The following is a 27902-nucleotide window of genomic DNA, read 5'->3' as shown; positions in this document are numbered from 1 at the left end:
GGATAGATTATTGCTCACCCGCGATACAACATCAAACCCACTACTTTCACAATGTCCGCACAAGCAGCAGCAAGAGCCGGCGCACAAGCAGCTAAGTCTGCAGCAAAGTCTGCAGATAGCCATGTTCTTAACAAGGGCGCAAAAAGAGATCCTGAACTCTACGTGAGTGAAACTACAAAACGCATCCGGCTTTACTGTAGTCCTATTTGTTCTCCGCTTTAGGTGTACCCCGAAGATTTGACTAATCCGTATTTTGCGCAGGTTCTGTTCGGTGTTATGGCCGGTGCCTTTGGTCTGGCCGGCTACTACTTCGGTGGGATCATTTCCTTCGACCCGTACTGAGCATTCCAATTGACTTGTGTTACTAGGTGGTAAACCCACTTCAGCTACCTCAGAAGCTAAAGTAAACGTCGCTCCTGGTACCATGCCATGGCAGACTGAGAGCTCCAGAGGCGATGCCGCCAGACAGGACTTCAAATACCAATACCACCCAGCCGGTGACCCAAGAAACCCACCAAAGGACGCACCTAGCGCATTGCACAGCGTCATTGTACCCAATGTTAACTTGCCAAAGGTAGGTTTCCTTCCCCCATGTATCCAGCTTACAGAGCACTACGAATTGTACACTCCTGTTCATATCCGTGTGCTATTGCCAGAGTCGGCTAGGTTCTTATATACTCTATATCTATACTAACATACTTCTCCAGGAGCTACACGAGAAATACAACAAGTGGGGCAAAGACGGATATTAGATCAGAGGAACAAACACAGATTGTGGTTTTGGGGGGGGGGGGGGGTTGCAAGACTAGGCAGAGCTGTACATAAGCGGAAGAGGCTATTTGCTGCATTGAACTCTCATTGTTAGACTTGGGACAACTTTCTGATTTGCGTAATCACTTAGATGGGCCTTCCGTGAAAAATCGAAATCTTTCCAAAGCAATTCGTTCGTAGACAACTAACACTTAACCCTATGTCCCATGCCTACGGACGATCAGTAAAACTCATGGTTGCGAAGATTGTTACATCAAGCACTCACATCACTAGGGATACACCTGGGTGTAATATATAAAGTTCAGCCTTACGAAGAAGTTCCACCAAATGTTTTACAGTAGCTTTGGCACAATGTGTGAGGATTTCTCAAAGTACTCCTTGATAGAGATGTATGTACTGAAGCTAGTTGTTGTTTTTTTTATAAAAAAGCGCATCCATCATATGGGAACCCATATGTTAAAGATTGGAAAGGCTGAGGCTGAAATTTGATTGATTGATTGGTGAAGTTTATTAATAGAAAAGGCTACCCTCGCGTCACTCTAAACCATACCTGGCCCTTTCCAAAAAGTTCCCCCTTACGATTTTACTTCTCAATATTAACAGGCGACTTGTCCTCCAACCTCGATGCCGTACGTTTAATCCTTTGCCATTTATTTTTCTTTACACTCTTTCCGGTAATACGACCAATTCGAGCTTGCTGGTTTAATTCTTTGGGAATTTGGGCTTTTAGAAGCTCCTTGGATCTATAGAGCTTCTCGATTTTCATCTGAAGTACACTATGGCACGTACTGGAAAATCCGTGCACTCAGATGTCGCAAAGGGCTCGAGGAGCCCTTCAAGGCAACCTGTTACCAAGAAATCAACAGATTATACCTCTGAAGGTGTTAAAGATCAAGATGTCTTCCTCCTCCCTGGCTCCGACTTTCAGGCCATGACCATCCTGACACTGTTGGGTGCTATCGTCAGACTTTTCCGCATCTACCAACCAAGCAGTGTGGTATTTGATGAAGTCCAGTAAGTTGTCATGGTGCAATTGGCTTTTGACCCTAGAACAAGCACTTACATATAATATTGTAGCTTCGGTGGTTTCGCCTCAAAATACATAAAGGGTAAATTCTTTATGGACGTACATCCTCCTCTGGCTAAACTGTTGATTACACTTGCGGGATATTTGGCTGGATTTGATGGAGAATTTGACTTCAAGGATATCGGAAAGGATTATGTCGAACCAGGTGTACCATATGTTGCTATGCGATTATTACCAGCTATCTGCGGAATCCTGTTGGTCCCTACCATGTTCTTAACCCTCAAGGCCGCAGGTTGCAGAACCATGACAGCTGCTATGGGAGCTGGATTCATTATATTTGGTGAGTCAAATTCTGGAGCATTCTGCTTTCAAAGCTAGGCTAACCTCTTCAGAAAATGGATTACTTACTCAAGCACGTCTAATTCTTCTCGACTCTCCTCTCATGATCATGACAGCCATGACAGCGCTTGCATTCACATCTTTCACAAATCAACATGAACAAGGACCTACGAAAGCATTTGGACTGAGCTGGTGGTTTTGGCTGGTCATGACGGGATTTGGTTTGGGAGCCACCGCCAGTGTCAAATGGGTTGGACTTTTCACAATTGCTTGGGTCGGTAGTCTTACTGTATTGCAACTGTGGGTTTTGCTTGGAGATGCAAAAACCGTCACACCGGTAAGAGCCCTTCATTCTAACGAATTTTTCAAATATTGACAAGTACAGCGCATTTTCGCCAAGCATTTTGTAGCACGAATCTTTTGTCTTATTATCATTCCCCTTACATTCTATATGGCCATGTTTGGTATCCACTTCTTATGTCTGGTTAACCCAGGAGACGGTGATGGGTTCATGAGTTCTGAGTTTCAAGCAACTCTTAACTCGAAGTCCATGCAAGATGTTCCCGTAGACGTTGCTTTTGGAAGTCGAGTTAGCATCAGGCATCACAACACCCAAGGAGGATATCTGCATTCTCACAATCTTATGTATCCAACTGGTAGCAAGCAACAGCAGATCACATTGTACCCCCACAAAGACGAGAACAATATCTGGCTCTTGGAGAACCAGACTCAACCACTTGATATCAACGGACAGCCAATCAACGGATCATTAGCTTGGGATGCATTGCCTGAACCAAAGCTTATTCAAGACGGTGATGTCCTCAAGCTATACCATCAACCTACACATCGTCGCCTCCATTCTCATGATGTTCGACCGCCAGTTACTGAGGCGGATTGGCAAAACGAGGTGTCCGCTTATGGTTACGAAGGATTTGAAGGCGATGCTAACGACTTCTTCCGTGTCGAGATCATCAAGAAAATGTCCGACGGGGAATTGGCTAAGACTCGCTTACGAACAATACAGACCAAGTTTAGACTTGTTCATATTATGACTGGCTGTGTTTTGTTCTCACACAAAGTCAAGCTTCCTGAGTGGGCGTCAGAGCAGCAAGAAGTCACATGCGCTAAGGGAGGAACTCTTCCCAACAGTGTTTGGTATGTTGAGCAAAATGAACATCCTCAACTTGGAGCAGATGCGGAGAAAGTCAATTACAGGAATCCGGGTTTCTTCGGCAAATTCTGGGAGCTCAACAAAGTCATGTGGCACACAAATGCTGGTTTGGTTGAATCTCATGCTTGGGACTCCCGTCCTGATTCTTGGCCTATTCTCAGACGTGGTATTAATTTCTGGGGCAAAGACAATCGTCAAATCTACCTCATTGGTAATCCTGTAATCTGGTGGAGCTCGACATTGGCTGTTGTCATGTTCGTAGCCTTTAAAGGACTTGCCGTTCTCCGTTGGCAAAGAGGGTTCAGAGATTACGATAATCCAGTTTTCAAACGATTCGACTACGAAATTGGAACATCTGTTCTTGGATGGGCTTTCCACTATTTCCCATTCTACCTGATGCAGCGTCAGCTTTTCCTTCACCACTACTTCCCCGCACTTTATTTCTCCATCATCGCGTTGTGTCAGACTTTTGACTTTATCACTGCCCGTGTTCCTGGTATTGGCTTGCGTGAACGCCCTTTCGTTGGAAGGATTGGCGCGGTCATCTTCCTATTGCTTAGCATTGTTGTTTTTGCTCTCTACTCTCCATTGGCATACGGCAATCCATGGACACAATCAGCCTGCAAACAAGTCAAACTTTTCGAAAAGTGGGACTGGGATTGCAATACCTTCCTGAACAATGTAAGTTCAACTTTATTTTTATTCACGACTACTTCTAGTTGGTCACATTGAGAACATGCGCTAATCCTTTTAGTACTCTGATTATGCAACTCAGTCTATCAATGCGAACGCCGACGTCCACAAGACAGACTCGCCATTGATCCCAACTAATGCTGCTGAAATCCCAGCACAGGCTGGGGCTGGCGAGCAGAAACCCCTTGTAGAACAAGAGAATGTCTCAGGAGCACCAGAAGGGAAACCAGAAGGCTTGGTCTCTCCACCGCCAGCTGCCCCTGTCGCTAGTCACAGCGTTGTTTCCCGCGAAGAGAAGGTTGAATACAGAGATCAAGACGGCAATATCCTTGATCCTGAGGCGGTAAAGTCTCTCGAAGGAAAGGTCAGCTTCAAGACCAGATATGAAACCAGAACTCGCATGGTGGATGCTCAAGGCAATGAGATCAACCCTCCTGAGGATGACGTAGTTGGAGTCGCACCACCTCATCCAGACGTCGAAGGTTCTGACCCTCAAACTGTCGGCAAAGCAGAGCCAGAAGTTCAGGAAAAGCCAATGGCACAACGTGACGTGCAAGCTGATGAGAGCAAGGAGCAGAGCATTGAGAAATCTGATGGCGGAGCTGCTAAACCTGCTAGCGAAGGGAACGAGGCGACTGCAGTTTAAGGTTTTCATTTCTTTTGTCATGTCTAGAAATCACAGGAGACAGTACGGAAAATATTCGGCCCAATGGCCTTTGTAACATAGAACACATGTGACAGCAATTCGATTAATCTAAACTGAAAAAATTGTACACCTTCCAAAATTGTTTGATATCGTGATGGTGATCTCGTTCATACACAAGGTTCGATCTGATTGGAATACACTACCAACGCTAAATAATCTATGCAAGCTGAGATATCGGGCCCATTCCTGCAAGAGCCAGAATGAAGGCACATTTCTCTGCATTACGACTTTGCAAGCTGGCCAAGTTTTCGGATTTGACATCCTCAAAAAGAAGAAAAGCTACATCAAACTAGGGCCAATCCCACTCTCATGAATGGGGCAACACTACCGTCTACAGAGCATTCTAATTGTCCTCTTTAGCTTACCATTGTTTCCACCAATTGACAGAGGGAATGTCGAAGGAGATGATTACACAGCAAGCGATGAGAGTATCGTCAGTGGTGAATTTCTCTTTCTTTCAATGGTTTCACGAGTACAACAAGTACACAGACACTTTTGTGAGGGAGGACAGATGCCAAGTTATGGCTGGCTGTGATGCTGTATGTATGTTGATCTAGGTATTTCTTTGGAGACTTTCAAGACCCAGCTGAACAAATACCGGCACCCCCGTACCCCGACTCAATCTTGTGGCCTCCCCTGCATGTACCTAATCATGCAGTACCTAGGTAAGGCCGCTCGCAACTTTAATTATATTTTTCGGCGCAAGTACTTCGTATAGGTACGGACTCGACGGGCAGTGCTCAGGCACCTTTGAACCTAGTAGGTAGTTGCACGCACGTGTGACAAATTACGATATGCACGATTACAAAACAAATGCCGAGGGACTTTCTAGAATTTTATTTGACTCTTGAAGGCTTCTCTAGTCACACTCTAGCTAGGTTACCTAGTACTACTTCGCATGTAAACTCAAAACGATCCGACTGCACTTACATCCCTCACGTTTGAATCAGTCAAGCAATGGAGCTAGCCGTGGAGTCATCGATCCGTACGGAACTGTACCGTCGCGTTACTCGCGTAGAATTAGAATCCGTCTGATCGGTTGCGGTTATCCTTTCTTTAACTTCGACGTTGTTACAGTGGTGCCGACAGCAAGCAGCCAGCCTACTTTGAAATCCATCCACTTCAAATTTCTTTAACCATCGGAAATGTATCCCAAAACGTATAGCGAGGGAAGCATATTCGAGCTTCCTGATTCGGATTTCGAATTCGTACCCAGGTCACCTTGCGCGTAAAAAGTCCTCCGAACTCACGAGCCTTTCGCTTTTGCTAGAGCACTTTCACACACGTGTGATTCCTTACTGGCTACGATGTCCACGTTTGCACAACGTCGTGATTGCCCCTGGTCAATTTCAAATTGACCATTCATATAGTCCGATTGTCACTGCGTCAAAAATGTGTGATGGTAACCTCGATTTATTGGGGCGTTTGCTATCTAATCCACCAGCCTGCCGCCGATCCTATCTTCACCGAGACTTATGGACCTGAAAGGTATTCCAGTGACCGTTTGGAAGACCCAAATTTGTATTTTTGTACACCCACTCATGAACAGACCAGATGTCGCACTAAACCCTCCCTTCCCCCAACTTTATTAAACTGGACCATATATAGAGTATGTCTATCTTTCATCAAAAGCTAGGTCGATCGTTCAGGTACAAATAAGCACACCTCCCTTCTGAATATCAGCCAATCTTCATGCAGTCGATCGATTGCTGACTGCTATTCACATCATATCCTATCTGGATTCGGTGATTCAAGGAGACCTTTCTTTTCTCTTCTTTGTTCTTTATTGCACTCCGAGTTCACCTTTCTAAGTTCCAGTCTCTCAATCTACTTTTTCAAAACCAACACTCGATTTGGAATCTCAAAGCAACAATGGTTTGGTCAATATCCTCGTTACTTGGATTCTTGACGGGGAGTAGCGTGGTTAGCGCTTCTTACGCGCCCACCTCTGTGACATGCCCTTCAGGGGTATCACTTGTTAGACCTGCAAATGGTCTTTCAGACAATGAGGAATCCTATAGAGTATCGAGAAAAGCTATTGCGGATGTCGCTTTGAAAACGGTACGAAATATCATTGTCTTTTTGATTCACCTAAGCCTAGGCCTGGTTTCACTTGCTATGTTTTAGGCGAGAGGAGATTACGAGTTCCTATCTCTTTCTCTTGGCTTGAAATTAAACTTTGACTAATTCTATGTATAGTGGCTGGAGAAGACAAACTCGGGATTTGGTACCGATGATTTGCCAACGGTATGTATATCTATCTCAGGCTCATATCTTCGGTAACTAATATTATTCAGATCGCGCTTACCCACAGTGGTGGGGGCTACCGATCTCTGCTGTCGGTCAGTAATTTCTATTAAAAGACATTCTTTACAACTGCGGCGCTCCATGCGTCGTCGAAATATCTCCTAGACCATCTTTCCCAAGCAGTCCAATACTAACTATTCCAAAAGAGCGCCGGTGTAGTTCAAGGTCTTGATGCACGGGACAGTGATGTTTCTACAAGCGGTCTCTACCAAGCCATCACATATCAAGCAGGTCTTTCGGGTGGATCATGGTTTCTTTCATCTCTTGCCGGAAACAACTATCCAACAGTCTCGTGGTTGCGAGATAATCTCTGGGAAACGGCGTTTCAAGAATCACTCTTCGACCCTGATGGATTACTATTCGTCGTAGCATACGCCAAAATCGTCGGAGAACTTCTTGAAAAAGATGCAGCAGGCTTCCACACTACTCTCACTGATCCATGGGGGAGACTTTTGAGCTATCAATTGCTCGCAAATGATGGCGAATCAACCACTTTCTCATCGGTCGCCACACTTTCCAATTTTACTTCACATGCAGTCCCATTTCCAATCATTACCAGCAGGGGAGTGAAGACATGGCTAGGCCAATGCGAGCCCGGTCCTAATGCTACGATGTATGAGTTCTCTCCATATGAGTTTGGCTCCTGGGATGCCGACGTGTCTGCTTTCACGCCAACTGAATATCTTGGCACTACTCTAAAAAATGGTGTACCAACTGGAACATGTACCACGAATTACGATAACTTGGGCTATATCCTAGGAACCTCAAGTAGTCTGTTCAACGAGGCGTGTCTCAGCGTTCCAACGCCCGTCAATGGTTCTTCAAATGCATTTGAAAGTATTTCTGCATTTCTTGACGGCGTTCATGAGGTAACCACCGAAGACTTATATGCTATTTATAGAAATCCCTTTTATGAATACGACTCATCCACAGGCGTGGTTAACTCTGCAAACAATGTTCCAGCCCAGGACACATTAAGTTTGGTCGATGGTGGAGAAGCCTTGCAAAACAACCCCATTTTCCCGTTCCTGCAACCGGACAGAAACATATCTGCTATTATCGTGAATGATAACAGTGCAGACGATGCGAACAACTGGCCCAACGGATCCGAAATTCTTACCACATACGTACAATCTCTGACAGCCGGTCTCACGCGCATGCCAGTCATTCCTTCCGTCGAGACCTTTGTCGCCGAGGGCTACAATAAGCGAGCCACATTTTTCGGCTGCGGCGATACAAGCAAAGTAACAATCGTTTACCTCCCAAATGCACAATATACATTTGCTAGCAATGTCCCGACTGCCCAATTGATCTATCCAGCAGCCACTTCCGCGGGAGTCATTGCAAATGGCGTGGAAGTTGCAACTCAGGGCAATGATGCCGAATGGCCTACTTGTTTAGGTTGTGCGTTTATGGAGAAGACTGGTCAGACCCTTCCAAGCGAATGCACAGCTTGTTTCACAAAGTATTGTTATTACAGTTGAGATTGGTGATACCCTTATTGAGATTTTCGTGGCGAGAAAGCTGGACTTTGTATATAGTATATTGTTGGAGTAGCGTTGGAAAGGGGGGGATTCTCGCATACGATATCTCTACATTTGAAGCTATGTAGCTCATTGTCAAGATAGATATAGATCTTTATAATATCTATTGTTGATGAGATAATATTCTGACCACCATCCGATCGCTCTGTTATAGCTTCCATCTCAATCTTCTTTTTTCTTTTACCATTGCATTTCCTTAACAGCGACGTAAACTGTAATTATAATTCGTCTGAAAAAAAGGAATTAGGCAGTGATCTACTGAAACTAATCAATGGAACACCGACAGAGGGTACAAGTGTCAAAATTCTTGACGCAAATGGCTTCGTCGTTTCACCCCACCTCTGTCTCTCACATCTCAGTCTTACTCGCCGCGCCGATACCTTCATGTCAGCATGAACTCCACCTCAACAACGTTATACGTACGAGCTATCCCGTGATTCCAATCGCGAGGAACTCATAAATGTAAGACTAGCCGGCACTTTCCAGCAGATACATCTAAGTTTCTTCCATTCCCATTCATAAAATAACAATGCAATCAATCAACGGCCACAGCGCCGCGTGCTGCAATATCCCACCGGTCGTTTCGAAAGGATACACTCCTAAAGGTACCTACGAAACCATCGGCGGTCTCAAAACTTGTGAGTATCACTCCCATTCGATAGGAATATATTACAGCTATTGACAATGCCCTAAGATGTTTCAGGGCCGCCATCTGCAAAGAAAGCCATACTAGTCATCTACGATATCTTTGGATTCTATCCACAAACCATTCAAGGAGCAGATATACTAGCTCAAGGATCGGGGGAGGAATATCAAGTCTTCATACCGGATTTCTTTGAAGGACAACCGGCGAAGATGGAGTGGTGAGTAGAATTTGGTGTCTGTCTTTGTAAAAATAGGAAGGTTGATGGGATTTCTAGGTATCCGCCTGTGACTGACGAACAAATGAAATCACTTATGGATTGGTTTGCTTCGAGGAAACCAAATATTGCAATTCAGAGGATTCCGAGTATTTTGCAGAATATTGAAGAGAAATATGGAGAGAAAAGTTGGGGTGCTGTGGGGGTATGTTTCTTCTTTCCTTACCATCTATCTCAGGATTTCCTTGATACAATTAAGAACTAACTTAACGATACAGTACTGCTGGGGCGGAAAAGTCATCGCCATAACATCCGGTCCAAATAGTCCATGGAAAGTATCAGCTCAATTGCATCCCGGTATGATGGACGTAGAAGACGCGGGGAAGATTACAATTCCTCACGTGGTGTTGGCGTCGGAGGAGGAAAGGAAAGATATGCATGCTTATGAGAAAGAGTTGAAGGTGGAGGAAAAATATGTTGAGACGTTTGAGGATCAGGTACATGGATTTTTGAGCGCGAGAGCGGATTTGGAAGATGAGGTGAAGCGGAGGGAATATGAGAGGGCTTATGGGGTTTTGGTGGAGTGGTTTGGAAAGTTTTTGTAGTTGGAGTCTGGTGCATCTCGGTCGAATAGAGGAAAACTTTATAGTTTTGTTCACCGAGACTCGGAATGTTATGTTCGAATTTTTATTTCTTATGGATGCCAATGCTTTGTCTTGAAATCCTTGAAGAAATGTGTTCAGAATATGTAGGAAATTATTTTCAGAAATCATTTGTGAAAATGCTTCATGGTTCAAATAAATCGATTCTTACTAGAAGAGAGCAAGCTCACCGGGAGTCACTTCGATGGAAAACGGCCGTGCACTAGCGTCATTCTAAAATCCTCAGTCCCTCCATTGTGATATATCAGTCCACTCCACTCCAAGAACGCAATAACGAGCAGTTTGGTCAGCGGATATCCCTCGATATATCAAATCAACCCCAAAATCCATAAAATGATTCCTTCAACCATGTTTCTCCGCACAGCTCGCATGGTTTTCCCGGCTTTCGGACGAGTGCAAAGTACACAATTGGCTGGCGCAAGATGTTTTGCTTCGATGCAGATGGCGAAGAGACCAACATTGGCTTTGATGGAGAGGGTTAAGGAGAGTGCGAGTTTGGGCGCGAGTGGAAAGGGGGCAGAACAAGTTAGGGGCATGAAGGTTAGGAGCTCGGTGAAGAAGTTGTGTGAGGGGTGCAAGGTATGTTTTGTGTTTATTTCTGGGGGAAGAAGCTTTGGATTTGTGCGGGGATGGAGAGAGAAGAAATTGAACAAGACGGCGAGGAAAGCGCTGTGGAGACTTTTGGGGCATTTGCGACTATGAGGGACCAGATAGATGGATGCTAATGTGGTAACATTACAGAGCGTCAGAAGAAAGGGCGGAAAATCGGGGAAGGGACATGTTTACATCATTTGTTCGTTGAACCCCAAGCACAAGCAGAGGCAAGGAAAATAGATGATTGAATTTATACGGGATGCGAAATACCAAGTTGGAGAGCAGAGAACGGGAGACTTTAATCGAATACGATGCGGAATTGCGGGTTGCCCAGAATCATGAGGATTTTGAGCTTTCGACGAAAGAGCCATGGGGAGTGAGATGTACGATATGCGTATCACTCTATATGAAGAGTACGCACTAGATGCTGGGTATGGCGTTGAGGGAGGTAGTAGATATGTTGGCAGAGTAAAGAATCACCTCCGCACATACATGATCAGAAAAGAATACAAACAAATAAAATCTACAAGCCAGGCAAATGAATATATAGAGCCTTTTGAGGATTCAGATACTCCTTTCCGCCCGTAAAAGAAGTCTGCTCACGCCATTTACAAACCTCGATAATTATTTTCAAATACCCATACTCCATAACCACCTGCTCCATGTTAATGCATATATACACAACCTTTTTCCCACCCTAAATCACTTTCCCACAACCTAGATAATACATCATATCCCAGTAATATACCTTTCCATTCCCTCCCACTGCGTTTTACCTGTCCCAATCAAGTACTTGATTTGGCTCTACACCCCATGCATTTGTTAGCTATCATCGCCACTCCACAAGACCTCCTACCCTCCAATTTTCCCCATCTCGAGACCAACTCAACACATCTTCAAGCAAACAAAGAGGAATTAAACCCACCAGATCCGTCACCCCCCTATTCCTCTCAAAATCATCCCTCACAAACCTCCTCGTCTCTTCCCTAGACCCCGCATCGGGAATCCGTCGACAATCCCGGAGAATCCTCCTATAGAGTGAAAGAGCCTTGGATCTCTGGAGAAACTATCTTTTCATTAAACTCTACTCTTTTTTTCATATATTTATATATATGTAGGTAGAAAATCAGACATACATGATCCAGTGACACGGTAGGACCGAGTTTACTCGATGGCCGTCGGGGTTTGGCGAGTGAATGGGAACGGATTGGGTGTGTGATGTTGCTGAGACGGATAGAGGTTCGTACTGGGGGAGTGCGCATTTTGTGATGCGATACGAGAGTTTGAGTATTTGGTGGGAATTTAAGAGAACTGTAGGGTTAAGATGTAAAATTGTGGAAAGAAAGAATGATCGTTAGATGAAGATGGATGGGTAGATGGTGGGGCGGGGCGGGATCTCGCGTCGCGGGGCAGATTGTCTAGAACTTCTAGACGTGTTTGCTGGATAGTGAGGTAGATTAGATTCGAAATGAGAAACGAATTTATCACCTAGAGAAACTGTTTCACAATGGAGTTTTGATTCTTCATCATAGACCAAGCATCAAAATTGTCGATTTTTCCGAATAATAGGAAAGATCGAAAAATGTCTACTTCAGATTCCATCGCAATCGCATGCGCGAAATCTCTCGAGGATTTTGAACGTGATTACATGCCTCCTCGGTATAATTCCCCTTTCTCACTTATTTTACCTATCAAGTTTTACATTTCTAATATCTGGTAGATCTTCATATGCTCTCTACAACCCTTCACCGAAATCTGAAGATGAAGCGGTGAAATCATATAAACTGGGTTTGTATAAACCTAGTACGCTACGTCGGGAAGATCTAACGGCTTTTTTGGAGTTGGTTGAGAAGACGTCGGGGAAACATTATAGGGAGAGTAAGGGGGGGTGGAATGCGAGGAGGAAGAAGAGGGAAATGGAGTTGTGGGATTTGAGGTATTTGGTTGTGAGGGAGGTGGGTGTTGGGGTTGGGGCTGGGGAGGGTGAGGGAGAGGGAGAGTGGGTCGATGATGAGGGTGAGGATAGGGATGGGAATGTAAAAGGAGAGGAAAATCGTGGAGACTCGGAAAAGGTGAAAGAGGAGATCATTATAGAAGAACGTGGAGAGGAAGGAAAAGGAGAAGGAGAAATCAAGGGATTTATGAGTTTTATGCCTACGTTTGAGGATGGCATTAAAGTGCTTTACCTTTATGAGATACATCTCATGGATGAATTACGCGGGTTCGTTTTACTCTTTCCAATACTTACATCTTCTCTATCATGCCCCCATCCAATAAGATACTAACACCCTCACAGCACAGGCCTAGGCACCCATCTCATGTCCCTCCTTACCAGCATTGCGCGCGCCATTCCCGGCGTCGAAAAAACAATTCTGACGTGTTACACGGCTAATGAAGCGGCGTTGAAGTTTTATAGGAAGCTGGGATATGAGAAGGATGAGTATAGTCCGGAACCGAAGAGGTTGAAGGGGGGGAAGGTGTTGGAGAGTGATTATGTTATTTTGAGTAGGAGGGTTGAGAGGAGGGGGGAGAAGGTAGAGGGTAAAGAGAAGGAGGAGGAGGTTGGGAAGGGTAAGAGGAAGAGGGGGATTTGAGCGAGGGGTAGGAAAGGGTGCTAGGATGGGGAGGCGTGTGGATCGATGTTATGGCGTTTAGGATAGTGGGATGGGATGGGAATTGATACCAAGAAGAGCGTGCTAGTCATTGCGGAATATTACATGTACGCTCGACATTCAGAGAGTTAGTAACAGAGTCAGATGGGTCTTTTCGTGCTCCTCAATACGTGTTTCCATTTCAAGTATCGAATCCGACCATGTCACCGTTTTCACCATCCAAACTTCGACTGCCCATCTCCAGCAGGACAAAAACAATAGGACACCGAAATTAGGTACTTTCTCAAGAGTCGATATCAAACCAGACAATCAATATTTCGAACCAAAGGGTGCACAAATGTAATTATAAGCTTCGAATCATGGAAACTGATTAGTATTATTATAAAGTGTTGAAAAACATATAAGTTCTCAATATATGGTTTCATTAGAGTGATTTGATGTCCTAGTTTTGCCTTCCTGCTGGAGTCCCTCTATCATCAATCGGTTTGTGCCATCACCATTGGTTCCGTCCTCTGATACCCCTGTAGAAAAACATCACTACCCTGATTCCTCATGATAACTTCCTTCTCCTGTTGCATCAGAACACAACAATGACAACACCAACTCATAGCTATATCCTTGATCTCTCCCTCTCCTGCTTTTCCAATCCCATATTCCGTTCGAATTTGGCGACGTTGAAGAAAGGTGAATATGGCTCCTAGACCGCACCATTGAGCACCCGCCCATATAAAACACTATCAGAAGTCAGCTTGTATGACACTAACCATTTGTCATATAACGACATACGTCATTATTAAATCGTGAATATCCCATGAGATTGGGATCTTTGTTGATGCGATGTTGAGTCTTGCCATAAACAAAACATGGACAGAAGAACGCTTTGAGACCTGAGTGTTCGAGAGCATTAGTTTGGCTGGAATGGTCAAAAGTGCGGGATCGGGGGTCAAGTACAAAGTGAGCTTGGAGAGAAGCAATTCCAGATACTATTTGACCATACTGATTGTTCAACGACGTCAAGACTAGAATAGCTCGTTGGTGGCTGCTGTTGCTCCTGGGGCTGTTTGTCTTGCGGAATAGCAAGTGGTTGTTGTTCCATCGTCGGCTCCAGTTGTATGATTTTCTCTGCCATTGTGTGTGAAGGTATATGTGCTTAGAAGAAAGTGCTCGAGATCCCACCGGGAATTTATTGAGAGGAAATATTGAACAAAAGATAAAGAAAATCAAATAAAGAAATCTATTCGTAAGTGTTTGCGTCGACGATGGTAGGAAGTGCAGGTGACCTAAGTGCTGAAAACGAAATGAAATATATAATGCGATTTAGATCGACCATATGTGAACACACCAAAATCTCAACGTTTTCTCGGCAGGATTAGGATGTCTTAGAAAGTTGAGAATGTGGCGCCGCCTTTTTTGTTTGAGACTAAATATCTCCTGCGAAAACGTGAGACCTGGCCGTCCAGATACTGTCGCTTTGGGTAGTATCTTAAAGGACGAGATGTTCATGCGCAATAGCATTACGCCGAACGAATCAAGATCACTAAGATTGTCACAGTACCAAATTTGACATCATCGACTGCCTTTTCTTTCCTCGTAAACTCCCAGAAATCTCGAACTTTCGAATTGGTGGACTGGAATTCTAAGGAAATTGTCCTTTCTTTAGGGGTAGCCCAGGGTACTGTCAATAGCAGTCTCTTGTCAGTCTACATGCGGTGCTACAGCAACTTTAACTTCAATATGCTTCTGTCTCGATATTGACATAACTAAAGCTATAGTGAGGAGGTGTAAAGAGCAGGACAGTGACGGTAGGCTCCATGTGGACAACATAAACCACATCAGAATGGTTTTGTTAGATCTGTATCTGAATATCTCAACTGACTCGAAACATCAAACGTAGTCGAATCTCCAATCTAACCTAGAACATGAAAAGGATTCAATTGTTGGATTCGAATTGGAACATTGAACGCATTTGATTATCAAATATGGATTAAAACATTGAATATAAGGTTTTGCTTAATTAGTGTGCAATTTACTTCGTTCATCGCGCATGAGTAGTGAGGTAGGTAGGAGACCCGTAGGGTACCCTACTCCAACCTAAAGTCACGACAATTCTGCCATTGATTTTTGACCGCCTTGGGGTTTTTCTTGACAGAACCCTTCAGTTGTAAGACGCTGCGCTGCGTCTGTTTAAAGAGGAAGCTATTACTTTACTCATTTGTACCACCCATACCGCCCAAGACATGAAGTTCGATGCGGGTAGTAGCGGAGAGTTCCAGATTTGATTCATTGTCGAATCACACGTCGAACCTTATTCTGCAAGTACAGGAAATGCCTTCAAGTGACCGGCTTTGTTGGGGCTGGATTGATACGACGAGTGTTGATTGTATGAAGATTGATCAATTCGAGGGTCTTCGTATCATCCATCCAAACTTGTTAGCTAATATCCAAGATATGTCATGCTATACAAGATCCTCTCATCAATTCCTGACTTCCATAAGACACATTTCCTCATAACTTCTTCGCTGCCTTGGCAAGAGCTTAGATCCCTTCATGATCATTCTTTCAAATTATCAAGATGGGTGACATTGGACAAGATACCAAAAACATGGTTATCATAGGTACTTTCAGCTGCGCCTTTTTAGGTCTCTTTCTAACGTGAATTTGGTGGTGGCATTGTTGGTGTTTCTACAGCTTACTGGCTAACCCAACACCAGCTGTGTGATCCAACGATTCATGTCATTACAATTCTAGAAGCTACAGAAATAGCCGGGAGGTCTTCTGGAAAAGCTGGAGGTTAGTGATATAGGATTGAACTCCATGCACGAAAGTGCAATGGTCCCCAGGAACTTGGATCATATGCTGAACTATGTTCTAAATCCAACCAGGCTTATTAGCATCATGGGCAACACCCTCTTGTCTTGCTCCTCTTAGTTTCAAATTGCACACCGAGCTCGCTGAAAAGTACAAGGGGGCTTTATGTTGGGGTTATCGCCGTGTTCACTGTGCTGATGTGGCCTTTGATACACGAAACAGCCATTCAGCGCATGAAAGTATCGATCGCTCTGAAATATTGAAATGGATTAATAAGTCTGGGATCAAAGAATTCTCCGAGATTGACAAACCAGATGATACTGCTCAAGTTCATCCAAAATCCCTCGCCAACTATCTTTTGAACCTCGCACAGGCTAAAGGCGTGAAGGTCATTATAGCACCCGCTACATCGATTAACTATTCTTCGAACAGAGAAGCAGTCCATTCCGTCGAGTATAGTGAACACGGAATTAAGAGGCAAATTCACGCAACTGATACAATCATTGCAGCTGGTCCCTGGTCATCTAAATTGCTTCCTCTTATTCCAGTATATGGCGATAGGAGCCATAGTATCTTGATTAAACCTTCAAAATCATTAAGTCCTTACGTTTTATTCCCGATTTTTGACCCGCCAATCTCGAAAGAATCCCCAGAGGATAAGGAGAATGACTCCATGCAATGGAAGGTCAAGGCAACTAGCATAGATAACATAGAAATCTACCCTCGTCCCAGCCCACCATCTGACCCCGAAGAGGTTGTTTATATTTGTGGGCCTAGCGATTATCCACCACTACCAGAAAGTACAAAGTCCTAGTGGACCCAAGTATGATTGCGGGCATACGGAATGCTGCATCGACAATTTCCCCAGAAATTGAAAATGGTGAATTCGTGCTAGGCCAAGCATGCTTCAGGCCCTACATTCAAAAACATGCAGAGGGAGAAGCGGTAGGCCCAATCGTGGGGAGTGTTCCAGGTGTAACAGGACTATGAATAGCGACTGGACACGATGAGTTGGGAGTGCAAAATTCCCAAGGCACTGGAAAGATTCTTGCTGGGATGGTGATGAGAGATGAGCTCGAAGGTGTGGATGTAAAGGCTCTCGATCCTCGAAATTTCTTTGGAGAGTAAACGTGGGGTATTGCTTCAAGTTAGGTCCAAGTACGTGTTTGAAGGATTTTGTTTTTGATTTTTGAGTGTATCTATAACGCGGCTTTGCTCGGGTAATGTGTATTCACTTGGACCATTGGGTGGTATTTTATATTGAGGTGATCTTCACCACAAGTTTCATGAATGTCACGTTTAACATTCAAACAAAGTTCAAATATCAGAAACTACACTGTAGAACCAATGGTTTAAGTCCTCACAAGTGTGGACAACGCCTACTTTCTGTTAACTGCCAAAAGAAAAGAGGTGGCAAAGAGCGGTCTAGAAGCATGAGTATTTACTTTGTTCAAACTCTATTGCATACTATCTTGATGCAGGCTTCATCCAACCATCAACCGCAACCTCGAGCTCAGCCCTGCCAAATTTCGAATCTAATTGCCGTGGGTTTGACTTGTCAAATATTCTACACTCGGGCAGCGTAAACTCGGTATCCAAAATAGTTACCCAATTCACTCCGTGAAATCGAATTTGTTTCTGAATTTTCCTCATCAAAAAAATAACCCGTTGTTTTACGGCGCGTTGTTCCGTTCAATGTAGTGCATGCAAACGGCCGCCTTCTCCATATTTCTTTCGTTCCTGGTAGGCGCCCAGATACCATACCAGCAAGGCTAGGCGCATGCGTTGGTTCCTGGACCGCATTTCTTACATGTACGTACTATGCACACATGTCGTGCTTACATGAGGCACTTTTGCCCCGGAGATATTGTCCTATTTGATGCTGCTCCTTGGCTACTTTTGCCTTCTTATGCGCATCTAAGAGAGCAGGTACGCAAAAAGTAAGTAAAGCAAGCGCGGCAGATGAAGTGTACATGTATGCGATGTTGTACTGCATATTGTGAATACAGATGGCGGTTGTCGCGGCTTGTTGTGATTGTGTATACTTGTATAGTATGCGTTCTGCTTTGACTGTTATTTCTGTTTGATGGTTGAAATGCTACAATCCTAGAGCATGGAACTTTGTGCACAGGATTACTTTTAAGAGTCGTTTGAATTCTGGGACATTTTATCAAAAACTCAGAGGGGTATTCAATGTGGAGAACTGGGGCAATGGCAGTATCGAACTCGTCCAGATCTTTTCCAATTATCGCTGTCGAAGCTATCGCTCCACCCATCAAATCTCCAGAACCTCCATCATCAAGTACAAATGACCCGGAAAAGGGTATCACTGTCGTATTGCCAGCACTCTCATGTAGAGCTCACTCTCCCTCCTTCAACTCTATCTTAACAATCATCTCCTCTTTTACCCTCACCCTTTCAACATGGGGTTTCTACAACAGCACCGGCATCCTCCTTTCACACCTATCTGTACACCTCCTCCCCAATACCCCACTCCCCATTCTCTCCCTCATCCCAGCTCTCAATGTTTTCTTCACATTGCTTCTGTTCTTCCCTCTTGGACCCATTTACGATACCTACGGTCCTCTTCCTCTCCTAATTCCAGGCTCTCTCATATACATTCTCTCCCTGCTCCTTCTCTCCATATGCTCTTCTCTCTTCCATTTTCTCCTGGTATATGGAATTTTAAGTGTCATAGGCATGGCGCTCCTATGTACAGTAGCGAACGCGATGCTGAATACTTTTGAAGGAACAGGCTATAGAGGACTAGCGACAGGCATTGCGTTAGTGGGGAATCCGACCGGTGGAATCATCTTTACGTTTGTATTTCAAGCTGTGCTGGAAAGCTTAGAATGGGGCGATCCTATGAGAATCGTGGCTGGGAGCGTGGGAGTGCTGGTTGCAGTGGGATTTTTGGCTTTCTTGCCTTGTGGGGGGTTGCGGGAAATGGGAACTCGGACTGAGTATGAACATCGGGGGCAGGATGGAGATTGTGATGTGAGTACGATTTCGACTAATACGACGAATGAAGCTCCGTGGTGGAAGTTCTGGCACGAGAAAAAGGTGGAGGGAGATTGGAGTTTATTACGTGATGGAAGGTTTCTCTGGTGTATGGCTGGTATTGCGCGTAAGTGCAACACGCACCTTTCTTTACATCTGTTATGATGTCCCTCTCCCACGCGAGCAATATTATATCAGCAAAAATCAACACGACTAACAATACCTCTATCCAGTCTTCGAATTCGTACTGGTAGGCGCCATAGGTCTTCTCCCCACATACGCACTGCAACAAGGATTTTCAACCTCTGTTTCTTTCAACGTTGTCGCGATTGTAAACGCGTTAGTCTTCCTCTTTCTACCAACCTCCAAACCCTGCTCTGCTTCTCTAATCCCCTCTCCATTCAGTCCTCTCAAAAAAGAGAAATCCCCACAACTAACCCCCAAACTCAGCGGCTCCATCCTCGGACGTCTCCTCTCCGGCCCGCTCTCCGACCACCTTGGCCCCTACAACACCGCCCTCCTCTGTCTAATCTTCATTTCACTTCTCTCAAACTTCGCTTTCTTCCTACCTACTTCTCTCCTCTCCACTAGCTCCTCCTCCTACACATCCCTCATCCTCTTCTACCTCTACGCATCTCTCTCTGGTCTCGGTTCCGGCGCCGTTATGAGTGCGGCCCCTCTTTGTATAGCTGCGCTGTGTCCGTCGCATGTGTATGCGAGGTGGTGGGGCGCTAGTCAGGTTGGAGTCGCTATTGCGTATGTTTTCCCCTTCTCCTCTTTTTCGTGACTCCCTATCACTTGGTATTCTCCCCATCTTAACTCATGAAATTAAAGCGAAATACTAACACTCCACCAATATAGATGTTTCCTCAGTGTCCCTCTCGCTTCCATAATACTCTCCCGTGTAGCTCCTCCCCTATTCATTTCATTCTTCGGGTTTGTACTTTGTCTTTCCGGTTTAGCTTTTGCGCTTGCAAGATGGGAGGTTTTGAGGCGTGGGTGGATGTGGAGGATCAGGGTTTGATTGATGTGAAGAAAGCAAAAGAGGGAAACAAATGCGGGAAGCGAAGATATAATGATATATCTCAAACATATGATTTTTTAACATATCGGGGCAAGCCAGAAAAAGCGAAGAGAACCACGCATCAAACTCTCATGATAAAAGAAGGGCTTCACAGCCCGCAAAGTTGTATTATCTCCCCTAATTTAGTCGCCTAATTTGGTCACCTGCCCATTATCGTTCAACCTAGAATACATTTACACCCGCTATTCATAATGATTTCCTCAACCTTCAAATATCATACCTCAGTGTATTAAGTCAATATAAGTTAGACCGTGAATGAAAAGAAATCTTTGACCCAAGGTATAAGTAAATGGGCTTTCCTATGCCTTGATACGCCATCCATCCAGCCCCCTGTTTGCCTCCCACCATTTTGTAAAAATGGATTTTGAGTATCTTCATCTTTCCCCACCGTTTTCCGGTATCCTAATCCATCCAAATTCCCGTTTCATTCCATATTGCGCCCTCCAATTATAGTAATACAAACAAATTAAAATCTCTTCCTTATTCTATAGACACACCCAACTAGAGAGTTCGACCAACTGCTTTAATGAAAGATTCATATTTTTCCTCTTCTGTGAGAATCTTTCTTGGTAGCTTTGTTACTGGTGGGGGTGGTGGCCCATTTGTAGTTTGCCAGAGTGGTAAATTAGCGTTGTTGGCGTCCGATTCTGGCTGATCTGAAGAATTTGCAGGTGTACCTTCCTTTTCGGGTTCAGTGTCCTTAGGTAGACGCATGGCCAATAGAACATATTCGGCTCTTGTCGTGTTATCCATAATATCTTCCATATATCTGCGGACTTCATCCGGGGAGGCAACGACCTTTTGTAACGAGTCGAGTTGTTTGCCTTGGTGGGTATAGAGACGAATGGTGACTGGCTGGTAATAATCGAGCTCCGGGTCGTACGAGGTGGAATCGCTGCTACTACCTTTACGGACAATGAGGAATGAGGCTATGACTTGGCCACCGGGAAGATAGTCAAGGATACTGTATTTCGGGAAAAGGTACCGATCACCGTTACCTCCATTAAACTCTAACACAACACCAGAAATATCTGGCTTGGGTGGAGCTACCGGACCTTTCGATCGAAGAGCCTGAGGTTGCTGAGGTGGTGCGCTAATAGGAGCGGGCGTCGGTGGTGGAGCAGGTTTGGCGACTGGAGCATTTGGTGGTCCACCAAGTTGAGTTGTAGACGGTGGTAGTGGCGATTGAGAGTTGGCGTTCATGGGTGGTTGGGCGGCGGATTGAGCAGCAGACTTTTGGCGTGCCTTTGATATCGCATTTAACTCATCAATGTGATTTTGAAACTGTCTCAGTTCAGAAGACGTTGCTTCACCATTTGCCACGATTCTCATTAAGCCCTTCAACTGCTGATCGGTCGCAGCTCTCTCTGCTAACATTTGAATAACAGGATCTGTACTCTTATTTGGCTGGGCTGGTTGGACTGGCTGGGCTGTGCTAATCGGTTGAGATAAATTGGTATTAGGGTTGTTTGGGCCCTGTGCAGGGGTTTGTCCATTCATTGGAGCGCTGCCCATCGAGGGTGCTTGCGCAGGAGGAAGAGGATTCAGAATCATTGGGGCGGTCGGCGCAGGATGATTTGGAGCCATAGTTTGTACCGTTGGTTGCGTTGTCTGGATAGGTTTTTGTTGTGCCGGACTTGGTGCTTGTATGGGAGCAAGTGGTGGCATAACTCCATTCGGAGGCCCATACTGAATAATTGGGCGATACATTTGTTGCTGTTGAGTAGATTGAAAGGCAGACTTTGGTTCCTTAATAGCATACATGGTAGCATCGAATACATGAGGTTCGATGGTGATTTGGCATGTTCCAAGCTTCGTCATCGTATCCTTTCCTGGATTGTTCAGAGGTTCTGCGGGCACACCCTTCTTCTTCGTCGGTTTCGTCCAGTACTTCTCAAATATACCTTCACTGACCCATTTCTGTCGTGATCTTTGTAGTGATTCCGCAAGAACTCCGCTGTGAAAATGTTGGTACCAGCTTCGATAAACTGGGCATCAAGTAGAAAACTTACCTTTCGGAAATTGTTTGAAAATCTTTAGAAGAAAGATTGTCGGATTGAGGCTCATCGACGGTAGGCAAAGGCATACCGGCAACAATGCTCTTTGGAAGAGTTTCTTCAATGGGTGGTTGTGGAGTTACTGAAATTGATCGATCTGGAGGAGTAGCAGTTCGTTTTTTGTTCGCAGGCTCTCCTCCACGAGAAGACCTCGCAGGTAATTTTCTCTTTCTCTCCATGATTTTTTGCTTATTTTAAAGAGATCTTGGGTTGTTCAACTTTTTGTTGCAATGATCGATTTGTTTGAATATGCGTCTTACAAATTTTGGGGGTGAGAGAAGTATCAAATAAGGTTGAGATGAAGTTGTAAGTAAAGTAGTGAAGAGTGAAGTGAAATAAAGTGAAGCGCGGCGAGAGTGATGATTTGGTGTGTGTATCATAAGCAGCGCCCTGGAACATCAAACTTTGGAATTTCTCTTCTTTCAGTCAAACAACCGAGTGATCCTACAACCTACACTTTGCTGCCAGTACAACTTCAGTTAGACTACGACGACTTTTGGAATTCTGATTACTCAAAGATCATAGTTGAAAGTTAACGAAGAGAAATTCATAGCGAAAGATCATTGAAGCTTCACAGGAAGATCTTGTAAGTTCTTTTTCTATCGATTCTATCGATGCTATCGATGCTATCAAACGTACTCCGGACACGCCCACGAACATACTCGAGTATATCTACCTAGGTATCTGTAGTACTAAAGCTACATGATTCGTGGATGCCGGTATTCAATGATCAATTCCTTGTTTTTCATCCGATTTCACAGTTCACTCAATAGGTATCTGTCTATTCGTAGTCTACTGGTATTCCTATCACTGATATATCCGCACGCGGCTGAGGGGCAACATCTCTATCTCTCATGGCCAACATGTTGATATATACTCAGTATTCTCTCCTAAAAGGCTCACGACAAATTGTTTGATAACTTCCTTCATGTGATCAGACTGACCTTCTTTGCTCTTTTCCTTTAGCTTTCCCTGTCTTGAGCCTCTGTCGTTGACAGCATGGCTTCCCTGGCGCCTATCTTCAGGAAAGCATACCTTACTCTTTTTCTAGGAGTTTTGTTTTATGCTTTAGCATTGCTTGCCTTGACAAATCCATGGCTGCAAAGGCAGTAAGTCACTCATCATAATTCAATAATGCATATGTCCTTTTGCTCATACTTCAAGTGTTATGTACGTGCACAAGTTACATCTGCCGCAGGCCTGGGCAACAGACATAGATAAGCCAGAAAAGTTTGGCTTCGCTAGTCAGTAGTATTGACCACATATATATCCTCCACTGCTGAATTTTAGCTTAGAGAATCAGGTATCGCCATTCAATTTCAGTACAGTCGATGGGGAGACTATCTACGCTTGGCATGTAATGCCTCTAGGTCTTTATGCTAAGCATGAAGCGGAGATATTGAAGCAACCTTCGGGGTTCGTAGATGATATAAGTCATACGAAGGGATTCGAACTATTGAGAGATGATCCAAACGCTCGACTTATTATCAATTGTAAGTCTTGTTCAGATCATCTATCTTCCATGCGCTAACAATGAAAGTTCACGGGGTATAAATGGTTTTCTGATATGTGAGCCTATCAACTGATTTTAAGACAGACATTTGGAAACGTGGCTCAGGGAGAACGTACAGCTTCATATCGGGCGATGCCCGACGGAAGCACCTCAGATATTCACATCTTAGCCATTGATTATCGTGGATTTGGCCGCTCAACTGGTTCCCCCACCGAGGAAGGACTCATCTTGGACGGTATTTCGACAGTTGACTGGGCTATGAACATTGCCAAAATTCCATCATCTCGAATTGTGATTCTAGGACAAAGTTTAGGAACAGCAGTTGCTTGTGGCGTTGTAGAACATCTTGCCATGCAAAGAATCGAATTTGCAGGCGTTGTACTTGTCGCCGGATTTACGGATATTTCAAACTTACTAACCAGCTACTCTATCGCTGGCTGGATACCAGTGCTGTCACCGTTGCGTCCATACCCTGCGCTACAGAAACTCCTCACCAGCTACGTGAACGATAGATGGCCCTCTACCTCACGCCTCACGAATTTTGTGAAAATTAGTAAGCGGGTGCGATTATTTATTATTCATGCTTTAGATGATTACGAGATTCCGTGGTATCATTCACAAGGCCTGTTTGCAGCGGCAGCAAATGGAACCATGGAAAGTGGGATAGACATAGACTTGTTGGAGAAGATGAAAGCGCGGAATACCGTTGATATGGGCGGTGGAGCTTTCATTTCGACTTGGAAGACTGGAGATGATAAAATCATTCGACAAGAAATTGTTGCACATGGAGGTTAGTAGTTATAGACCACCAACGAAGTAATTTTACGCTCTTGCTAACTGGATTCTAGCTCATAGTACGGTCCTCACCTACGCGCCTCTATCCCTAGCAGTTGTAAGCTTAATCCGCCCTTTTCCTTTGGCGCTCCACGGCTTTTCAATGTTCATGATATCCCTCTTCACTTTCTGAACGGATTCGATACATGATATCCTCGAAACCCCCCCTTTAAATAGTCCGACTCTGTTTGGAAACTTCATTCCCTCTCCTCATTTGATCCATAGCCCTTTTACACATTGAAAGCAGGCTATCACTGACTTCCCGATGTTATAGTTCAAAGCATTTGGTCTCGACAACGGAGGGGTGATCCCTTGACGAGCAAGCCATTGGTGATGAAGGTACGAACAATGTACCATGTGAGTGACATTTGATGGCCATTTGTATGTATAAATTTGCTGTATATATATATAAGTACCTAGGTACAACATAGAAGGTGTCAAGGGGACAAATGAATGATTTTATTTTGAAACGTGACACTATAATAAATTGCTTTTAATCCTCACTTTGCCCAGGCACGAATTACATTAACTTATTGGGCAAATTATATAGTCATTCATGGTGTATATAGTGCCTATCTAGGTAGTGTAGATGAATACCCAGGTATCTAGTAGGTGTGCCCAGGTGAACTGAGTATGATATGATGTACAGAGTACGATGTGGTAAAATAAGATTGCTTCACCGCTTCCCCTTTAGTACTTAGTGGGCCATTCCAAGGTCTGAATTGCCCATTTTGGACTGGTCGGGCTTTTTATCTTAAATCAAATTTTAGCGTCATAACCCCGCCCCGCCTAACCTAACAAGCTTCCCACTTCCAAATTTGAGAACACCTTACATTACATTCCTATCCAATATTACATACCTATTTTTTCTCTATACATTAACCAACAAATGGCAGATTCGACACCCCTCGAGCCTAAGGGCAAAGAAATTGCATCCGAAAACACACCTGAAGATACCCCCTCAACCCAAGCACAAGTCGAATCCGAAAATGAAGAAGACAATGACGAAACAACCACTGGCGCAACTGGCACCCCAGCTACCAGTAAAAAGAAGAAGTCAAAGCGAAAGAAGGTAAAGGCCGCATTAGGAGTGGGATCTTCCTCAGATCGACCAAGCGAAAAACCTACAAGAGAAGACCTCTCAAAAGCTGTCGCAGGTCTTAGCAAATCTCAAATTCAAGATATCTTTGCATTAAATCCTGCACTCGCACAACAACTCGGTGCTGTAGATGGCGAGCTTTCTGCGAAGCAAGCCACAGAAGCTATGCGAAAGCTTAGCTTGGAAGATATCATGACCGGATTGGCCTCGAGTGGAAAGAACGTCAAGGAAATGGGCGCATACAAGTTTTGGCAAACACAACCTGTTCCTAAGTTTGGAGAAAACTCTGAAAATATTGAAGAGGGTCCATTCAAGATTATAGATGTGGAACAAGTTCCTAAAGAACCGGGTCCATTGGTGGCTGGATTTCATTGGGTTACAATGGATATGACAAGTGACGAGGCTTTGCAAGAAGTTTTTGATTTATTATACGGCCACTATGTTGAAGATGATGAAGCTATGTTTCGATTCAACTACTCAAAGTCATTCCTCAGATGGTAAGAAATGGAAATGTTTTTGGAACGGCTTTTACTGACAATTTAGGGCACTTATGTCACCAGGTTGGAGTAAGGAATGGCACGTTGGTGTTCGAGCTACCGTATCTGGAAAGTTAGTAGCCTTTATATCAGCTATCCCAGTCGCACTTCGAGTACGAAATAAGACTCTTAAAGCCTCTGAGGTCAACTTCCTTTGTATCCACAAGAAGCTACGAGCGAAGAGATTGGCGCCCGTTCTCATCAAAGAGATCACACGTAGATGTAACCTAGAAGGAACATGGCAGGCAATATACACTGCTGGTGTGGTGTTACCTAAGCCTGTCAGTACATGCAGATATTACCATCGTTCATTGGATTGGAAGAAGTTATACGAGGTCAAATTCAGTCCACTGCCTCCGGGAAGTACGCCAGATCGACAAGTTCGTAAATTTGCTCTACCATCCAACACATCCACTAAAGGATTGAGACCCATGGAAGCCAAAGACATTGATGGTGTCCTGGACCTTTGCACAAACTACCTGGCGAAATTTGATATGGCGCCAGTTTTCACTAGGGAGGAGATAGAACATTGGCTTTTTAACAAGATTGAGACCCCTGCTGAACAAGTCATCTGGTGTTATGTCGTTGAGGTAATTCCCTATCAATTTGTTCTCATTGCACTACAAACTAACAAATCCTTTAGGATCCCGCGACGAAGAAACTCACTGATTTCTTTTCTTTCTATTGTCTCGAATCATCCGTCATTGGCAACCCTAAGCACACTAACGTTCGCGCCGCCTATCTATTCTATTATGCCTCAGCCCTTGCTCTTGTTCCAGCAGCCTCTAGGGCCAATCTCGGCAAACGTCTTAATGAGCTCGTTCATGACGCTCTTATCATTGCCAAGAAATACAATTTCGATGTCTTTAACGCGTTGACTCTTCTGGATAACACTTTGTTCTTAGAACAGCAGAAATTCGGAGCCGGCGATGGTCAATTACATTATTATTTGTACAACTATAAGGCGAACAATATCGCAGGTGGCGTGGATAAGATGAATAAAATTCATGATGTGGGCAGTGGAGTGGGCGTTGTTATGCTGTAATTCAGCTAGAGGTGCAGTGGAAGGTTTTGAAAGAAGTTTCGGCCGAGAGAATAAATGGCGTGCCTGAGTAGACAACTCAATATGGTATTAAAAAAAAACCACTTTGATCTACCTTCATAGGAAAACTTGAAAGTTTTCATCAACGATTTCCGGTCAGAAGAGATAGACGACGGAAATGCATGCACTCCGTTGAATAGGTAGATTGGCCCGTTAGCAGTATGCATAATAATATATGACAAGCCTTAAATACGCCTATCTTAGCTATATAGTAATTACCAACCCTGAGTTTCTAACATATATGTCTCATCGTTTCACCGTTTCCCCGTTTCCCTGTTTTGGAACGTGTGTGAATATCTCAACTTCTACCTACATAGTATCATTTTAGCGCAGTCCGTTGACATGATAATCACAGGAATTGTGATGCAACTGGTCCACCCGTTTTAGTTGCTTTTGGCTACCGAAAACAATCTTCACAGGTTCGAATTTATGGTACTTCTAAATAGGGGAGATACCCCAAGGTTCAATTACCACACTTCAACAATTCCTAAAGGTATTTAAGCTCGCAAGCCTTGTCTGATTGTATTTACCATCCCACCTGTCTTCTCTAAACTGATATCATCTCCATAACTTTCATTTCAAT

The 27902-nt window shown here is 44.3% G+C and overlaps 13 protein-coding genes across 13 annotated transcripts; 10 read left to right on the top strand and 3 right to left on the bottom strand.

The window, feature by feature from the left end:
* Window positions 1-51: 51 nt before the first annotated feature.
* On the top strand, window positions 52-752 carry EAF01_000315 (uncharacterized protein; the record flags this gene model as incomplete). Its single annotated transcript, XM_038908565.1, has 4 exons — window positions 52-162; window positions 262-313; window positions 369-574; window positions 708-752. The coding sequence occupies 4 exons, from the start codon at window positions 52-54 to the stop codon at window positions 750-752; spliced, it is 414 nt and encodes a 137-aa protein (XP_038775471.1).
* A 797-nt stretch (window positions 753-1549) lies between these two features.
* Window positions 1550-4647, top strand: EAF01_000314 (uncharacterized protein; the record flags this gene model as incomplete). Its single annotated transcript, XM_038908564.1, has 5 exons — window positions 1550-1785; window positions 1849-2138; window positions 2191-2474; window positions 2523-3989; window positions 4063-4647. The coding sequence occupies 5 exons, from the start codon at window positions 1550-1552 to the stop codon at window positions 4645-4647; spliced, it is 2862 nt and encodes a 953-aa protein (XP_038775470.1).
* Window positions 4648-6579: 1932 nt separating this feature from the next.
* EAF01_000313 (uncharacterized protein) lies at window positions 6580-8498 on the top strand (the record flags this gene model as incomplete). Its single annotated transcript, XM_038908563.1, has 4 exons — window positions 6580-6768; window positions 6907-6954; window positions 7005-7049; window positions 7161-8498. The coding sequence occupies 4 exons, from the start codon at window positions 6580-6582 to the stop codon at window positions 8496-8498; spliced, it is 1620 nt and encodes a 539-aa protein (XP_038775469.1).
* Window positions 8499-8879: 381 nt separating this feature from the next.
* Window positions 8880-10294, top strand: EAF01_000312 (uncharacterized protein). Its single transcript, XM_038908562.1, has 4 exons — window positions 8880-9196; window positions 9253-9421; window positions 9479-9623; window positions 9697-10294. The coding sequence occupies exons 1-4, from the start codon at window positions 9088-9090 to the stop codon at window positions 10021-10023; spliced, it is 750 nt and encodes a 249-aa protein (XP_038775468.1). The 5' UTR covers window positions 8880-9087; the 3' UTR covers window positions 10024-10294.
* Window positions 10295-10413: 119 nt separating this feature from the next.
* On the top strand, window positions 10414-10914 carry EAF01_000311 (uncharacterized protein; the record flags this gene model as incomplete). The annotated part of the gene is made up of 2 exons (XM_038908561.1): window positions 10414-10659; window positions 10822-10914. 2 exons carry the CDS (start codon window positions 10414-10416, stop codon window positions 10912-10914), a joined length of 339 nt encoding a protein of 112 aa, XP_038775467.1.
* A 357-nt stretch (window positions 10915-11271) lies between these two features.
* EAF01_000310 (uncharacterized protein) lies at window positions 11272-11936 on the bottom strand (the record flags this gene model as incomplete). Its single annotated transcript, XM_038908560.1, has 3 exons — window positions 11272-11478; window positions 11531-11740; window positions 11811-11936. The coding sequence occupies 3 exons, from the start codon at window positions 11934-11936 to the stop codon at window positions 11404-11406; spliced, it is 411 nt and encodes a 136-aa protein (XP_038775466.1). The 3' UTR covers window positions 11272-11403.
* A 320-nt stretch (window positions 11937-12256) lies between these two features.
* EAF01_000309 (uncharacterized protein) lies at window positions 12257-13268 on the top strand (the record flags this gene model as incomplete). Its single annotated transcript, XM_038908559.1, has 3 exons — window positions 12257-12333; window positions 12395-12895; window positions 12971-13268. The coding sequence occupies 3 exons, from the start codon at window positions 12257-12259 to the stop codon at window positions 13266-13268; spliced, it is 876 nt and encodes a 291-aa protein (XP_038775465.1).
* Window positions 13269-13689: 421 nt separating this feature from the next.
* Window positions 13690-15296, bottom strand: EAF01_000308 (uncharacterized protein). Its single transcript, XM_038908558.1, has 3 exons — window positions 14238-15296; window positions 14073-14173; window positions 13690-14020 (listed from the first exon to the last, which is right to left on the bottom strand). Exons 1-3 carry the CDS (start codon window positions 14413-14415, stop codon window positions 13763-13765), a joined length of 537 nt encoding a protein of 178 aa, XP_038775464.1. The 5' UTR covers window positions 14416-15296; the 3' UTR covers window positions 13690-13762.
* Window positions 15297-15858: 562 nt separating this feature from the next.
* On the top strand, window positions 15859-17222 carry EAF01_000307 (uncharacterized protein; the record flags this gene model as incomplete). Its single annotated transcript, XM_038908557.1, has 4 exons — window positions 15859-15901; window positions 15975-16076; window positions 16169-16894; window positions 17089-17222. The coding sequence occupies 4 exons, from the start codon at window positions 15859-15861 to the stop codon at window positions 17220-17222; spliced, it is 1005 nt and encodes a 334-aa protein (XP_038775463.1).
* A 1065-nt stretch (window positions 17223-18287) lies between these two features.
* Window positions 18288-20252, top strand: EAF01_000306 (uncharacterized protein; the record flags this gene model as incomplete). Its single annotated transcript, XM_038908556.1, has 4 exons — window positions 18288-19221; window positions 19328-19433; window positions 19545-19850; window positions 19956-20252. The coding sequence occupies 4 exons, from the start codon at window positions 18288-18290 to the stop codon at window positions 20116-20118; spliced, it is 1509 nt and encodes a 502-aa protein (XP_038775462.1). The 3' UTR covers window positions 20119-20252.
* Window positions 20253-22566, bottom strand: EAF01_000305 (uncharacterized protein). Its single transcript, XM_038908555.1, has 2 exons — window positions 22191-22566; window positions 20253-22135 (listed from the first exon to the last, which is right to left on the bottom strand). Exons 1-2 carry the CDS (start codon window positions 22412-22414, stop codon window positions 20680-20682), a joined length of 1680 nt encoding a protein of 559 aa, XP_038775461.1. The 5' UTR covers window positions 22415-22566; the 3' UTR covers window positions 20253-20679.
* A 668-nt stretch (window positions 22567-23234) lies between these two features.
* Window positions 23235-24898, top strand: EAF01_000304 (uncharacterized protein; the record flags this gene model as incomplete). The annotated part of the gene is made up of 7 exons (XM_038908554.1): window positions 23235-23344; window positions 23400-23479; window positions 23531-23728; window positions 23776-23783; window positions 23833-24538; window positions 24597-24640; window positions 24857-24898. 7 exons carry the CDS (start codon window positions 23235-23237, stop codon window positions 24896-24898), a joined length of 1188 nt encoding a protein of 395 aa, XP_038775460.1.
* A 573-nt stretch (window positions 24899-25471) lies between these two features.
* On the top strand, window positions 25472-27262 carry EAF01_000303 (uncharacterized protein; the record flags this gene model as incomplete). Its single annotated transcript, XM_038908553.1, has 3 exons — window positions 25472-26178; window positions 26225-26807; window positions 26861-27262. 3 exons carry the CDS (start codon window positions 25472-25474, stop codon window positions 27260-27262), a joined length of 1692 nt encoding a protein of 563 aa, XP_038775459.1.
* Between the last annotated feature and the right edge of the window lie 640 nt (window positions 27263-27902).

Source organism: Botrytis porri (genome assembly GCF_014898465.1).
Source record: "Botrytis porri strain MUCL 3234 chromosome Unknown BPOR_001, whole genome shotgun sequence".
Taxonomy (NCBI): Eukaryota; Fungi; Ascomycota; class Leotiomycetes; order Helotiales; family Sclerotiniaceae; genus Botrytis; species Botrytis porri.
This window is presented reverse-complemented; position numbering and strand designations above follow the sequence as displayed.

Coding starts and splice junctions, on each gene's coding strand:
- EAF01_000305 (XM_038908555.1), bottom strand. CDS start 22,414: ATGGAGAGAAAGAGAAAATTACCTGCGAGGTCTTCTCGTGGAGGAGAG. Junction 22,136..22,190: donor TTTCAAACAATTTCCGAAAG/GTAAGTTTTCTA, acceptor ACATTTTCACAG/CGGAGTTCTTGCGGAATCAC.
- EAF01_000308 (XM_038908558.1), bottom strand. CDS start 14,415: ATGGCAGAGAAAATCATACAACTGGAGCCGACGATGGAACAACAACCA. Junction 14,174..14,237: donor CTTCTCTCCAAGCTCACTTT/GTACTTGACCCC, acceptor TCGAACACTCAG/GTCTCAAAGCGTTCTTCTGT. Junction 14,021..14,072: donor ATTCACGATTTAATAATGAC/GTATGTCGTTAT, acceptor GACTTCTGATAG/TGTTTTATATGGGCGGGTGC.
- EAF01_000312 (XM_038908562.1), top strand. CDS start 9,088: ATGCAATCAATCAACGGCCACAGCGCCGCGTGCTGCAATATCCCACCG. Junction 9,197..9,252: donor CATCGGCGGTCTCAAAACTT/GTGAGTATCACT, acceptor CAATGCCCTAAG/ATGTTTCAGGGCCGCCATCT. Junction 9,422..9,478: donor CAACCGGCGAAGATGGAGTG/GTGAGTAGAATT, acceptor TGGGATTTCTAG/GTATCCGCCTGTGACTGACG.